The following is a 16,068-nucleotide window of genomic DNA, read 5'->3' on the forward strand; positions in this document are numbered from 1 at the left end:
TGTGAGGAGTGCTGACCTGTCAACCAAACTGAACACTGCTTTTATATCGACAAATACCATGTGAAGCAGGAGGTTAAATTCTTGGCACAGCTCAGCCAGGAGCTAGAGGATAGGGACAGCTTCCACTGTTAATCACCCATCAGTGAAACCTGATTGCTGTAGATGACAATGTCTGTTATGGAGCAGCTGCATCCTACTACACAGAATGAGACCAAAGACCTTCCCAGGCACTGATAACAATGAGATCAGCCTACAGTTGCCAGACTCGGTGTGAGATCCTTAGCCCTTGTACAGGGACACTATGATGCCAACTTTCCATTCTGGTGGTAAATTGTCTGATGACTGCACTTTTAAGAACAGTCGATGCAAGCTGATGCTCACTGATTCTCAGGCACTTTTGCGTAGCTCAGATGGAATACCATCAGGTCCAGCAGCACTGCCATTCTGCAACTTTGTCAGTGAGGAAGTATGAAAGGCTATCCCAGATGATCAGTGTTTTCCCCTAGGTCTGCAGCCACGTGATTTAGCAGATCACATAGCTCTGGACAGCTGTCAGCAGGTGTGTGGTTCAACACACTTTCATGAAGGGCCCATGTTTGGTCCATCCACCTGCAAACAGTCAGGGCACACCCTGACCGTTGTGAGGAGCAACACATTGCTCCGTCCAAGGACGAGGACCAGATATGAACCCTGGGAACTTGATTAAAGGTGGGAACTTGATTAAAGGACAGTAATCGTGGGAAGCTTCCTTGGCTTGGCCTTAAGGCCTGAGAATTAAGAATGTAGTAGATAGAAGCTGAAAAACAAGAATATTAATCAATGTCATGCATTCCTTTGCGGTGAAAGTAGGTAATGTGCAGGGGGGAGAAATATAATAAAGGAGAAGGTGGAAAGCTGACAGGCAGCAGCCCATTTTCAGCTGACCAGCTTGCTTGCTTGAATAAATCTGTGTTCTGTCTCATCATTGAACCGCCACAACTGGCGCCCAAACGTGGGGCCCTCAGCACTCACCTCGCCCGGCAAGGGTTTCAGACGCGTCACTCATCCACTTCGTGGATCCCGGTGAGTATTTTTCGTTGTGGTAAGTATGGGAAGTTCCCTCTCTGCTTTGCAAGTGCAACATCGCACTGAGCTACAGTATTTGCTGCGTAAGGCTCAGCATGTCTGCCCCACTCGAGAACTCACTCTCCTGTTACAGGAGGTGAGTGCCCAGTGCCCATGGTACCCTGAAGCCGGAACCCTTAAGCTAGCGGACTGGGAGCGTTTGGGCCAGACATTGCATGAAGAGCCTCGGGCGCCCGTGCAGGCTTTACATGCCTGGCACCTCTGCCGCGATGCGATACAGCGTGTCGCCTCGGACAGGCCCTCCGTCGCGAGGCTGGTGATCTCGCCACGCCCGTCGGCTCCTGCAGTCACCCCCCCTCCTACCGATGCAACACAGTGTGTCGCCTCGGAAGAACCTTCTCTCGCGCCAATAGAGGGACTGCCAATTCCGCCACCGCCGTCGGCTCCTGCAGCCATCCCTCTCCCTGCTTCGCCCCCAGTGCCTTTTTTACCACCGCCTCCCTTACCTTCCCCGCCGGAGCCGGTGTGTGATTACCCTCCCCCCCTAGGACCCCATGCTTCGGGGCCCCCCACGGGGTCGTCTGCATCTGCTCAGAGGCTTTCGCTGGTGCAACAAATGGTTCACGCAGCGAAGACTCGCTCAGATCTTACAGCAGAGGAGCTGGCTGAGCTGGTCTCAGTTTGTCCGGTGACCTGGCAGAATGACGACCAGGGCAACCCGGTGGGAACCTGGGTTTCATTGCCTTACTCGGTGGTTAGAGAGGTAAAGAAGGCGATTCGCGAGTTCGGTTTGACTAGCACGTTTGTGCGTGGTCTCATTGAAGGGCTAGGTAGTGGGTACTCCTTGATCCCTGAAGATTGGAAGGCGCTGTTGCGCATGATGTTGTCACCCAGTCAGTATGTTATTTGGGTCAGTGAGTATCGGCAGGAGGCGGACCGTCAGGCCCAGATTCATAGAGCAGCAGGTGTTAATGTTATTTATGAGCAATTGGCAGGGGAGGGACAGTTTGCTACCGTTGAGCAGCAGACCCAACTCCCTCAGGTCTTCTTCCCTATCATTTCCACCTGCGCCCAGCATGCTTTCCGGAGGGTCCCGGATTCAGGCAAGCCTACAAAAAGCTTTGTCAGTATCCGTCAGGGTGCATCAGAGTCCTTTCTGGATTTTACCAACAGATTGCAGGAGGCTATCCTCCGACAGGTGGATAATGCTGTGGCCGCTCAGGAGATCCTGTTAAAATTGGCGGTTGAGAATGCGAATGAGGATTGCCGCCGTGCTCTCCAGACGGCGCAAGTCTCTGGCATTTTAGAGCTCTCAGACATGCTACGGGCGTGCCAGAACATCGGCACACAAGCCCATAAGGCTGGAGTTCTGGCTGCCGCCCTGAGAAAAACCGGGAGGGCAGGGAAGCGTTGTTACCGCTGTGGTAAGGAGGGTCACTTTCAGCGGGAGTGCCGCTCATCAAAGGCACCCGCTCGACCCTCAAAGAAGTGCCCCAAGTGTGGGAAGGGCTATCACTGGGCTAATCAGTGTCGTAGCGGGTCGGGAAACCGCGCAGCGGGTACCCCCCGAACCCAGGGCCAAACGGGGGTGTTTCCCACTCAGACAACCGTTCCTCTGCCTTAAAATCCATAGACTCTATGAGGGCGGCGACTGCTGGAAGTGCAGGGCTTGATTTGATCATGCAGGAGGACACTGATTTTCGGCTGCCAGGGGAGGTCTGCGCCATACCTACCCAGGTGACGGGACCTCTCCCTGCCGGCTTTGTGGGTCTCGTTCTCCCTCGCTCTCATGCTGGGAAACAGGGCTTTTTTGTCATCCCCGGAGTCATTGATGCCGACTACACCGGCATTATTAAGGTTCAGGTGTGGACTCATCTTCCACAGTCGCTCCCGCGTGGACGGTCAATTGCACAATTGATTTTAGTCCCCTATCAGGTGCCAGCTGCCGAGGATCGAACTCGGGGCGGAGGCGGCTTTGGATCAACGTTGTCTCACTCGCCGTCTCACAGCACGTCCTCTCCACTTGTTGCTCTGACAATGTCAGTCCGCCCCTCGAAACCTCAGTTAACACTTCTCTTAAATGATGTTCCCTTCACAGGGCTGGTGGACACTGGAGCTGACGTTACGGTGATTCGTGATCCGGAGTGGCCGGTTAGTTGGCCTACGGTTCCTTCTAAAGAGTTGTGGGGGATCGGGGGTAGTAAACCCGGGCGACAGAGTTTGTCTTGGGTCACAGTCTCTAAACCGGGAGGCCATACCCTTGCTACTATCCGCCCTTTTGTGCTCCCTGTCCACCTCAATATTTGGGGCCGTGATTTACTTACAAAGCTGGACACCACCCTCGATATTAATATCTGATGGCTCAAAACCCTCCCTCACCCACATTGCCCTCCGCATTACCCTTGGTATGGCAATCCTTAGAGCCCGTCTGGATTGACCAGTGGCCCCTCCCTCTAGAAAAGCTGAAAGCGCTTCATTCGCTTGTGCAGCAGCATTTGCAGGCACAGCGCTTGGAGTACTCTACTAGTCCCTGGAACACCCCGGTGTTCGTTATTAAGAAAAAATCTGGTGCTTGGCGGCTGTTACATGATTTAAGGGAAATAAATAAATGCATCCAACCTATGGGCCCCTTGCAGTTTGGCTTACCAAATCCAAATTTAATTCCTCAAACCGATCAGCTCTGTGTGTTAGATTTAAAAGATTGTTTTTTCACCATCCCCCTTTGCCCACAAGATCGCGAAAAATTCGCGTTTACGGTGCCACAATATAATAATCAGCAACCCTCTCAAAGATATCAGTGGAAGGTCTTACCCCAGGGAATGCAAAATAGTCCAACCTTGTGTCAGCTTTTTGTGGATCGGGCCCTCACCCCTTTCCGTGCCCGGTACCCTACGCTAAAGGTCTACCATTATATGGATGACATTTTGCTTAGTGGTCCCCGGGTCACGGAACAACAGATTGAATCTTTGTCTCAAATTCTCGGCCAAAATGGCCTGTTGGTGGCACCAGAAAAAATCCAACGCTCTTATCCCTACCACTACCTCGGCCATAAGGTTTTACAAACCTATGCTGCTCTGGTTCGTCCGGCACTAACTCTACCTCAACCCCTAACCCTTGTTAAATTACAACAGATTTTGGGTCATTTAAATTGGATTCGGCCCTATTTTCGTCTCCCCACCTCAATGCTGCAGCCGTTGTTCGAGCTCCTACGTGGAGCCCGAGCACCGGGTGCAGTTATTGCCATCACTGAAGAGCACATTGCCTGCATTCGACAAATCAATGCAGCATTGAGTCAGCAGTTTGTGGACAGACCCCCTGAGGTCCGTCCCCTACGGTTGATTCTTCTTGCCACCCCTCATACGCCCACTGCGGCTCTGTTTGTACCCCGTACGAATACAGCCGTCTCTATCATAGAGTGGCTGTACCTCTCCTCCACTCCTCCTCGGAATATTTATCCATATTTAGATGCCCTGTCTGATCTTGTTCGTAAAGCCCGCCACCGTGCAGTGCAACTCACTGGCACTGATTTAGTTGATATTGTGTTCCCCTTGTCCCGTAGTGAATTTGATTCCTTGTGCCACACCTCTTTGGCTTGGCAGGTTGCTCTTTGTGATTATGTGGGAGAAATTTCTTATAACCCCCCAAAAGATCCTCGGTTGGTAATTACCCAAAAGGTGCCTCTAGTTGTTCATCGTCTTAGCCACTCTCAACCCATTGTTTTTGCTGTTACTCTTTTTACTGATGGCTCTTCACATCGAGGTGTTGTCACCTATCAATCCGGTGACCCCCCTCGCTGGCATTCTCGTTTTACACTGCCTCAGCGTTCCGCGCAGCGCTCGGAACTGGCTGCTGTTATTTTGGCCTTTCAACTTTTTGCTGATTGTCCCTTTAATTTAATTGTGGACACCCATTATGTTTATCAAGTGATTGATCATTTACCCCTTGCCCTCATTACCCCTCAGGTCGATGCGGACCTCCTTCGCCTATTTTTGTCTTTGCAATATCTTATCTCCACTCGTAATTTTCCTTATTTTGTTGCTCACATTCGCAGTCATACCCCTTTGCCTGGGTCACTCACTGAGGGCAATGCGCGCGCCGATCGCGCGCTACGTGGTCAGGTAAATTCTCTTTTTTCTGACCCCATTGAAAGCCATGCCTTTTTTCATCAGTCTGCCTCAGTTTTGGCCCGGCAGTTTCACATTCCTACTGATCATGCACGTTCCATTGTTCGTTCCTGCCCCCACTGTGCCGCTGCTGCCCCTACCTTTTCTTATGCCGTTAACCCCAGAGGTACCGCAGCGAATCAGCTGTGGCAAATGGATGTCACTCACGTGCCACAATTCCGCCCCTATTCCTTTTTACATGTTTCTGTTGATACTTATTCGGGATTCCTCTGGGCAACCCCGCAGCGTGGGGAAGCCACTGCCAAAGTGATTCACCATTTGCTAGCCTGTTTTTCTGTTATGGGTCGCCCAAGCCAGATTAAAACAGATAATGCCCCAGCCTACTGCTCCACAGCCCTCTCCACCTTTTGTGCCCGATGGGACGTCCGTCTTAAACACGGGATCCCTTATAATTCCACGGGCCAAGCCATTGTTGAACGTGCCAATCGCACGCTCAAAACCTTGCTTGATAAACAATTAAAACAAGGGGAGCTGCGTCTCCGAACCTTAGGAGACATTCAACAACAAATGCATATCCTTTTGTTTACTTTAAATAATTTAACGCTGAACGCAGATCAGCAGACCCCCGCGGATCGGCATTTTCACAAATCTGAGGTACTGGAAAGACCGCGTGTCTTTTACCGTCAGCTGCCTGATCCGCAGTGGCTGGGCCCAGTACCTCTAATCACTTGGGGTCGGGGATATGCTGCGGTGTCTCTCCCTGCAGGACCGTTGTGGGTTCCAGCCCGGTGTGTGCGACCGGCACTGAAACAGCATGGCATGGCGCCAGGGGCTGCCGAACCCCATACCGGAGTTTCAGCTGACCTTGGAGGAGAACGCGGTGCCTCCCGGGTCAACAACGGCGGGACGGAAACGGAAGAGGCGTAGCGCCCCAAGCCAGCCCGTGACATGGGGAGCAGTAAAAGCATTGGTCGCGGCGGCTCAACGAAGACTGGCAGCAAACCAACAGCCAGAGACTCCTGAGACTTTGTTTGTGGCGATTCTCGCCCAAATCACTGCTAATTCTGTACTGATTGTATGCTTTTTGTGCCTGCTGTTTCCTGTGGGGGTTGGCTCGGAAGCGCTTCCCCCGTTACGGGCCCGAATGACATATAACATATGGGAAAGATTGGCTTCAATAGCAAATGTTACCCACTTTTGTTTGTCTAATTCTGTAGAAGCCGGAGAATTGTTAGGTACATGCCTTATTCCAGTTTGTCATCACCCTGAGGAGATAGGGAATGAGACGATGCTCGCTGCTTACGCGAATCTCTCTTCCCAGTACTCTGGCATGGCTAATTGGGGCCCGGCCTACTATACCTTGCCTCACACGGCTATATCCCTCCACACACCGTACCCGGCCGGGGCCAATGATGTCACCTGTGCGCGTGTGGTTAACTGCACTAGTACAAGCCATCTCTAGGCTGGCTGTGACAACTTTTTGGTTATGCTGTGTTTATAATCATTGGGCTTATTTTTTGCTGCTGCTGTGTACAATGTATTCCCTCTTTGCTAAGGCTTTGTAGAGATTCGCCCTGGCAAGCTCCCCGAGTTATGTCCTTGTCTGTTTGGGAGTTAAATTGCTCGCAAAAGCAAATTGACGGCTCCCATGAGAGGGCCGAGTATAATTAAACAAAAAGGGGGAGATGAAGGGCCCATGTTTGGTCCATCCACCTGCAAACAGTCAGGGCACACCCTGACCGTTGTGAGGAGCAACACATTGCTCCGTCCAAGGACGAGGACCAGATATGAACCCTGGGAACTTGATTAAAGGTGGGAACTTGATTAAAGGACAGTAATCGTGGGAAGCTTCCTTGGCTTGGCCTTAAGGCCTGAGAATTAAGAATGTAGTAGATAGAAGCTGAAAAACAAGAATATTAATCAATGTCATGCATTCCTTTGCGGTGAAAGTAGGTAATGTGCAGGGGGGAGAAATATAATAAAGGAGAAGGTGGAAAGCTGACAGGCAGCAGCCCATTTTCAGCTGACCAGCTTGCTTGCTTGAATAAATCTGTGTTCTGTCTCATCATTGAACCGCCACACTTTCATAATATGTTTTCCATCTGTCTAGGACATTGTTCGTGGATGAGAAGGGATTACGGGAGATGGGTTAATAGTTTTGGCCAAGACCTTTCATACAGAATTATTTTATAATTAAAAAATTAAAAAATAACCTACTTATATAGCACTGTAAGCATGTGTGACAATCTAGTCAAAAAAGAAGACATTCCTGTCATGGTGACCTTACAATCTAAGACCCTAAACCAGCAGAGTGATCAGCATGGGCAGTCCCTTAGGCCTGGTCTACACTACGAGTTTGTCGGATTTAGCAGCGTTAAATCGAATTAACCCTGCACCCGTCCACACAACGAAGCCATTTTTTTCGACATAAAGTGTTCTTAAAACCGATTTCTGTACTCCTCCACAATGAGGGGATTAGCGCTGAAATCAACATCGCTGTTTCAAATTAGGGTTAGTGTGGATGCAATTCAAACATATTGGCTTCCAGGAGCTATCCCACAGTGAACCATTGTGACCGCTCTGGACAGCACTTTGAACTCGGCTGCACTGGCCAGATGTACAGGAAAAGCCTCAGGAACTTTTGAATCTCCTTTCCTGTTTGGCCAGACAAGCTCATCAGCACAGGTGACCATGCAGTCCCAGAATCGAAAAAGAGCTCCAGTATGGACCGAACGGGAGGTACTGGATCTGATCGCTGTATGGGGATAGGAATCCGTGCTACCAGAACTACATTCCAAAAGACGAAATGCCAAAAGATTTCAAAAAAAATCTCCAAGGCCATGAGGGACAGAGGCTACAGCAGGGACGCAACACAGTGCTGTGCGAAACTTAAGGAGCTCAGACAAGCGTACCAGAAAACCAAAGAATCAAACGGACGCTCCAGGACAGAGGCCCAGACAGAGGCCGCTTCTACGCTGAGCTGCATGCAATTCTAGGGGGGGCCGCCACCACTACCCCACCCCTGTCCGTGGACTCCGATGATGGGGTACTCTCCGCCGTGCCTGAGGATTTTATGGAAGGGGAAGATGAGGAGAAGGAGGAGGAGCGTGAGGAGAGCACACAGCACACCGTTCTCCCCGACAGCCAGGATCTTTTTATCACCCTGATTGAAATACCTTCCCAACCCAACGAAGCCGGAGAAGTCTGTTAACGTGTCTGGGGATGGAATTTCACAAAGGTGTAGAGGGCTGCTCATGTGAATCACTGCAAGATTGAGGCCTAAATTAGGTAATTAGACAACAGATCATGAGAGATATGACAATAAAGGGGAAAAACAAAAACACAAAGCACATTAGAAAAGGATTCTCAAAGGATTCTCAAAAAATGCTGAATTAACTTAAACACACTGACATTACTAAATTCACTTTCCGGATTCAGCAATTTGATAGTTTTAAAGTGAGGTTTATGGGAGACAGGTAGTTTGGAGTCCAAAGTGAGATGTTTAATTAGGAGAAGTTCAGAGATATGATACAGAGTACTAAAAAGGTGCACTGCAGAAACTATAATGGGAAAATACCAACCATCCATATTTAGTATGTTCATCACCACTGCGCTCTTAGGCCATATTTACACTTACCGCTAGATTGGCACTACTCAATCGATGCAGCGGGTGTCAATTTAGCAGGTCTGGTGAAAACAAGCTAAGTCAATGGCATAGCACTCTCCCGTCGACTTCTGTCCTCCACCTCCCTGAGAAGCATAAGGTAAGTCGGCAGGAGAGCATCTCCCGTCAACACAGCATGGTGTAGACACCGTTGTAAGTCAACCTAAGCTATGTCGACTTCAGTTATGTTATTCACATAACTGGAGTAGTGTAACTTAAGTCGACTTACCGCAGTAGTACAGACAAGGCCTTACTTTTGCTTCAGATATCTTGAATGGCATGAGAAACCTTATTCTCCCTGCCACATACATCTTGCACAGTCTCAACTTGGGAGGGGGTGCAGTGAGTGGGATGCAGCACAGAGGCATCTTCTTTAACAATAACCTGAAGTATTAAAAAATTAAATATTGTTGCTCGGTTATATGTACAGAAGGACCCTGTTTAACCTATTAAAAGAAGCATTCATTCATTATGACTATTTCCAGTAGCACACACAATGCCATCATTCTCGCTTTCCCCTATTCCCCAACACACTCACCTTTCAAAACAAGAACCCAGGGCACACTATTCCAGTGCTTCTGCTGCTGGCTCTCCCAGGCTGCAGCAGCAGAAGTCCTATCAGTTTTCTTTGGTGTTCTAGAGAAAACTGCAGGCAGCAATGAAAGTGACAAAGATCAGGTCATTATCATTCTGCTGCTGCTTGAAGAACTGTCTGCTGCAGCAGAAAGAGGTGCTGGAGTCATTCGCTAGGGAGGAAGACTCAAAATCAGAGTCTGGCCAAGGATAAATTAGCAGAGACACTCCACAAGCAAAAAGAACGATGAGTACTTGTGGCACCTTAGAGACTAACAAATTTATTTGGGCATAAGCTTTCGTGGGCTAAAACCCCCTGCATCAGATGCGTGGAGTGGAAAATACAGTAGGTAGATATAGTATACACTCACAGAACTTGAAAAGATAGGGGTTGCCTTACCAACTCTAACGAGACAAATCAATTAAAGTGGACTATTATCCTTGTGCTGATATATATCTATACACACAGAGAACATGTATCAGCACAAGGATAACAGTCCACTTTAATTGATTTGTCTCGTTAGAGTTGGTAAGGCAACCCCTATCTTTTCAAGTTCTGTGAGTGTATACTATATCTACCTACTGTATTTTCCACTCCACGCATCTGATGCAGGGGGTTTTAGCCCACGAAAGCTTATGCCCAAATAAATTTGTTAGTCTCTAAGGTGCCACAAGTACTCCTCATTCTTTTTGCTGATACAGACTAACATGGCTCCTACTCTGAAACCTGTCACCAGGCAAGGCACTCCACAAGCAGAAAGCTGAGGGAGTGGGGAAGACACACACACACCCAGCACAGCAGCCAGTGGGCTCTGGGGGTGTACTTTCAGTGTCAAAAACCTACCGGGTGCAGCTGTGAGTCAGGAAACCATAAAAAGAATCCAAAGGTTATGAATCCCAGAATACACCCCTTTCCTAACAACACAACTCATTTTTCATTTTGCAGTTCACCTTTAAAACCAAAGGGCTCAATACTATTCCCTCTCACGTAAATGACAAAACCCCCATGACTCCAAAAAAAACTGGATCTAGACTAAATCTCTTGAGAGAAGCTTTTAATAAAGAGTTGCACTAAGATTTAGTTACTTTGTTAATTTGTTCTCAATTGAACATAACTGGGAAATTATGACAGTTTTGATGCAATACAAATTTTCCTAGTCTAGACAATCCACCATCAAATTGTGCAGCCGATATTACAGAAAACGGGATCATCAATAGTGAATGATTCACAGTAGCTCTAGCACCATTGCCCTAAATAATGGAAAATTACCTCCGTTTCTGTACCACATCTTAACCTTGGCTTGTTTATTTTGCTGTCTATACTTGGCATGTTGCATTATGTTTGACAAACTATGATTCTCTAGCATTTTTGGCTAGGGAAGGGTTGGGAGAGCTGACATAGATCTCTGTGTTCAGCTTGATTTTTGGTGAAGAATTTTCAACATTTGTACACTTGGGAGATTTAAATACCTCCAAAACAAAAGGGTTTTTCAATAATTGTGTGGGCATGTTTTCAGGGCTCCAGAAATTTACCAATCATATGAGTCAGAGATATAAACCAATCAGCTAAGTAACAGCACAAAAAAAGAGAGGGGAATAAGATGTGAGGCAATGGCTACCAGCCTGGTCCACAGCAACAGCTCTAGTGCTTGGGAACGCGGAACAAAATTGTCATGATTCCTGCCAGTTTTAATGCTGCCCATAGGGCTGCACTGAATGCAAAAGCATACAGTCAATCTTACTGTGCTAGCAAAACTAAGAACAGCAGCAGGAACACTAGGGCTGTTGTCCTTTCTAATTAAAGACAACAACAGTGCACCAATGTACATTTGAATTTTTTTTAAATGAAAGTTTCAATTCCACACTAACTAATGGTTCAGACTGCTTCAGTTTCCACATAAGATTCCTACTTGAACAGTAAGCAAGCGGGTTTCCCAGTTCTTGCTCTATCTGCCTGCGGAAGTTAACAAGGAGGCTTTTATAAGGCTGCAACCAATGTATTAATTCAGTAGCCAGACAACTTTGGAATAGATTCAAGAAACAAACCAGTTCAGGTACATATACTAAATTGGAGATACTCCATGGCTAGACTCACTTCCTGATTTCAAAGAAGAAAAAAAATATGTATTTGGAACAGCTGGCACTGCAGTAGAGGAGAACAAGAGTATCCATTCAGCCCTGCCCACCCAGTCGCGTTTAATAGAAATAAGCCATTCACTTGTGAAAGAGTAAATGTTCTAACAGAGACACACTATAAATACTGATTTTCCAGAAAAAGTTTATATACCATTGATTATAAAAAAAAAAAAATCTATACAATGACCCGAGAATATTACATTCCTTAATTTCAAGGACAATAAAACAAGGACGTCTCAGTCTTAATACTTCAAAATAATTTTCTTTTGTAAGGAAAAAGTCTCAGGGAAGCATGTAATATACACTTACTATCTTAGGTAAGCATACTCATAACACTTATACATTATTTATTTAAAGTGGGATTTGGAGCACATAAGTCACTGTAGGTCAGTAAGACTTGTGTTCTTAAGTCACTTGGGTGCTTTTGGAAATCAATATTACTGTTGCACCAATATGCAAAATTAAAACTATTGTGTATCACAATTAAATGTTATGAAAAATTGACAATGATCACTCAAAATGTGCAGTTTTCCAAATTATAGACAGAAGAGTTGCCAAAAGACCAAAAAGTGCTAAAATAATAAGGACACAAAGTCTAAAGACAGTCAGTTTTTTTGGCTCTACTTGAAGACGGTGTTTCCTGGCAATAAGTTTATGTATGTCTAATTTCAGTCTGAAGAAGCGATCAGTTAATTTAGTCAGGGATTTATATTTTACAATATAAATGCTGAGAAAGCCTTTATGTATATCAAAATGAATGGTGCCAATATAATAAGGTTTATCTGATGTGATGTGAATCAATACTGAAGGGATATAATTAGATTTATATAAATAAGCCATTCTTGGTGGCCAAATTCAGCAGCACCTTTACAGCTATAAGTTTTTTAACAGCCTAAAGGCCATAAATGCAACATTGCCACTGTTACTGGGCTTATGCACTGCTGTTCCTTCTTGGGGGTCTCAGGAAGTATCAGGCCTTTCTTTCTCCTGAGGTTGAATTCTGCACGTTGGCTACTCTTGGACCAGAATCTGGGCTACAGCTTGCTGGGTACCAACCATGACTACTTCTGCAGGTCCAACTGGGATTTGGAATCTACAAGTGTTTCCCTTCAGAAGTCTATGAGAGCAGCTAATTAAAGTGAATGAACAACAACTTCTGCACAAAGTACTGTTTATTCTTTTGCCCAATAGTATACAGCAGGCAGAGCCAAGATATAAAACAAAAGAATCCTACACTTCTATTTCCTTACCTAAGCTCAACCACTCTATCCCTATAATTCGGCCAGATGTGTCTTTTTTCCCCACTCTGAATTGGGAGAAACAGCCTGCACCACTTCCAACATGATCCTTTAGTCTGAGTGAGTTTTCCCAAACCATCAACTTTTTCCACTGATACATCCAGGTAGCTTCTCTCAGCTCATCCAAAAAATCCCATACAGGTTGAATCTTGCCCCATTGATGGCTCAGCCATTGTTATCCCAGGCCATGTCTACATTGCAATTACAGGCCACATCTACACTGTACCAGCTTGGAATAAGGGGCTGTTTAACTGCGGTGTATGCCTTCAGGCTTGGACTGAAGCCCATGCTCTGGGAAGCCTCCCACCCCTGCAGCACACTGCACAATTGGTCATCATATCAATATAGGAGATTGATGAACATAGTAGGACCTTAAAGAAACAAGTATGTTTTTAAGTATCATGCTGACTTCCACAGCAGCCTGGTTTAGGGAAACATCCAGCACACACTGGTGAAGTTAACAGTATTTGCTACTTTACCTTTGCAGGTTAGTTACATCACCAGTTTTAAGTGTTACACAGTACTAGAGAGCAGCAAAGAGTCCTGAGGCACCTTATAGACTAACAGACATATTGGAGCATAAGCTTTCGTGGGTGAATACCCACTTCATCATCCACTACATGCACCCGATGAAGTGGGTATGCGCCCACGAAAGCTTATGCTCCAAGATGTCTGTTAGTCTATAAGGTGCCACAAGACTCTAGATTAAGACGGCTACCCCTCTAGTACTAGAGAAAACACAACAACGTACATGGTCTATTGATATTAGCTGTTTAAATGAATAAAAAACATTGCTAAAATTAAGTGACACTGCTGAGGCAAATTTGCCCCTGACAATTTAGATTTGGTAAGTAAGTGAGTTTATACAACCCTAAAACCAACAGAAATGGAGGAGGAGGGTGTTAAAATTCCAGATGAGACCAAAACAAAAACATCCCCAGCAGTGTTTAGAACTCAAGCAATGCACTAACTCAGGAAAAAGTGAAACTGTCTATAAAACAAAGATAAGAGTGACTAGCCTTACATTTCTTTTCAGTTAAACAAAACACCAGCAGGAACAGTGACCAGCAGGTTTTGTTTGTTTGTTTAAATGTTTTAAAATCATATGGAGTTGTTAGTAACTTGTTTTGTTTTTTTAAATATTTGATTTTAACAAGTATTCCCTTAATGACACTGCCCAGAATGTCATAAAATACTAGGTGAAGATCTTTATAATACAAAGGACCAAATTCATTCTAGCGTAAGCCCATTGCAGTCAATTACAACAATGATTCTGGATCAGAGGGTTCTCCTACTCTAGAATCCAAAATAACTGAACACACACAGTTTAAGAGCAAGAGATTAAAATATGTCATGTGCTCCTCATTCTTGACACAGAATTAAGAACTTCCAACAATTTGATACAATAAGTTAATATGGAAACAATTTACAGGCACGTGTTTTGACCAATAATATTATCTCTAAATAATACAGAGGGAACAGAGATCCCACCTGTTTTGTCTAACATTTACTAAGAAATACTACACCAAGAAATACTAGTTTTCAATTTTGAAGTTTCCTTACCAAAGGAATGTGTAGGAAACTACAGAGCAATACTTTGACACTAACTACTTGATTATTTCTACAATATTAATGGTACAGTAAGAAATATCTAATATTTATTATGGCAAGGAATAGAGGCCCATCTCTCCATATCACATCTGCTTAAATATAGCATTATTTTCAGACTCCCAATCATTTTCTTCACACACGGTATCAAAAACAACATAAGTGTTCTCGGGGAATACTTCTTTCTCCCTAGTTTGCTAGTCTCGGGCCTGCACTGTAAATTGATTTGCCCATATGCCCACACCTCTATGAATAAGAACCATGGTTTTCATTGTTTGGCTTAAATCTTACTTTGACAGCTTTCTATTTAGCCACCACATTACAAAGAACCTCTGTCTCAAGCTGCCCCAGATTTATGAATGGTTACATTGTACATTGAATTCTTCATCTTTCCCTCTTCCAACATATTTGAAGCAGAGGAACCAAGGTGCAAAAGACAGGAGTGAAAGCCTGAAATGTGCATTTTTCCCTGTGCAAACCCTCCTTCCTACCTCTTCCCCCGGAGCCCAACTTTCAAAACATAAAAGAACGACCCTTGGAGGCAAAGCCCCTGGGAATGAAGAGAGGTGCTGGTACCCAGTCTCACTCGCCTGCGGGAGCTAGACTTTCACAGCTATATTCATTTTAAGGCAACATTTATAATCTCTCAATGAGACATTTACAATCCGATTGCACCACCACACCCTACCCCAGCCAAGTACCAAGGATTCAAGTCACCCTCGCCCGAAACACCCCCTCCCCGGTGCAAACGTGCCGTGCACATCCTCCCTCGCCGCCCCTCACCTTTTGCAAACTGCAGACCCAGCCTGTGCAACGGAGACCGCGAGCCGGACACACAGGCTGCTGCCTCTCTCGAGCTCAGCAAGCAGGTCTGCAGACGAGCAATGCCACATCAGCATAGGCAGGCAGAGAGCCACCAGCTTCCCCATCGCTCTCCCTCCTCCCCCCCCCCCGCTACCGGTGCAGCTCCCCAAGCCGCTCACCCAGCTTTGTACCGCGTTGCTCAGCTTGACTTTCTTGCTCTGACTCCCAGGCCGCTCCATCTCCAGGAGAGGAGGGAGCGCGCGCGCACTGAGCGGGCGGCGGAGGGTTCCAAACGGGGTGAGCGGGGTCGCTGAGTGGCAGAGAAGAGACTCTTCGAATGCGGCCAGCTCGCCCTGGACTCTCAGTCGCTCGTGCTCGTGCGCGAGCGCCAGCTGCAGCGGGGGGCGGGGGGGCTCGCGCCGATACGGCAAAAGGGAGCTATAGGAGGAGCAGCCGCGCGCGCACCAGCCTCCCGCTACGCACAGGGTACAGAGCGCGCGCGCCGGCTGCACTACGCACACGCACACAAAAGGGAAGGGCAGGGATGGGTTTTGGGCGCTTCCGGTGTTGTCGCTCTAGCCCCACGGCCCTCCACTCTTTTGTCCCCTAGAGCTGGGCAGGCGGGAGACGGTGGGAGGCGCTAGGCCCGGGGGCAGAGGGTGAGGGTGGGATGCGTGACTGACGTGCTGTTGGTAGCCCAGTCCTCTCGCCCAGGGCCATCCTCGTGCACATCCCCGGGCAGCTGGCTGGGTCTCTCCAGCCTCCCCACAAAGCAGCCTGGCGCGGGGGGGCGGGG

The 16,068-nt window shown here is 47.0% G+C and overlaps 1 protein-coding gene across 2 annotated transcripts in view; it reads right to left on the reverse strand.

Moving 5' to 3' along the window:
• The window catches only part of PAPSS1 (3'-phosphoadenosine 5'-phosphosulfate synthase 1), a 75,942-nt gene extending 60,101 nt beyond the window's left edge, over window positions 1–15,841 (reverse strand). The window contains exon 1 of one of the 2 annotated variants that reach the window (XM_037897014.2): window positions 15,452–15,841. In XM_037897014.2, the coding sequence (XP_037752942.1) occupies window positions 15,452–15,511 (60 nt within the window). In that variant the 5' untranslated portion in view covers window positions 15,512–15,841. Of the gene's footprint in view, window positions 1–15,251; window positions 15,394–15,451 lie in introns of those variants that run through there. The other variant, XM_037897015.2, reaches the window with a different exon arrangement.
• Window positions 15,842–16,068: the final 227 nt, after the last annotated feature.

Source organism: Chelonia mydas, chromosome 4 (assembly GCF_015237465.2).
Source record: "Chelonia mydas isolate rCheMyd1 chromosome 4, rCheMyd1.pri.v2, whole genome shotgun sequence".
Classification (NCBI taxonomy): domain Eukaryota; kingdom Metazoa; phylum Chordata; order Testudines; family Cheloniidae; genus Chelonia; species Chelonia mydas.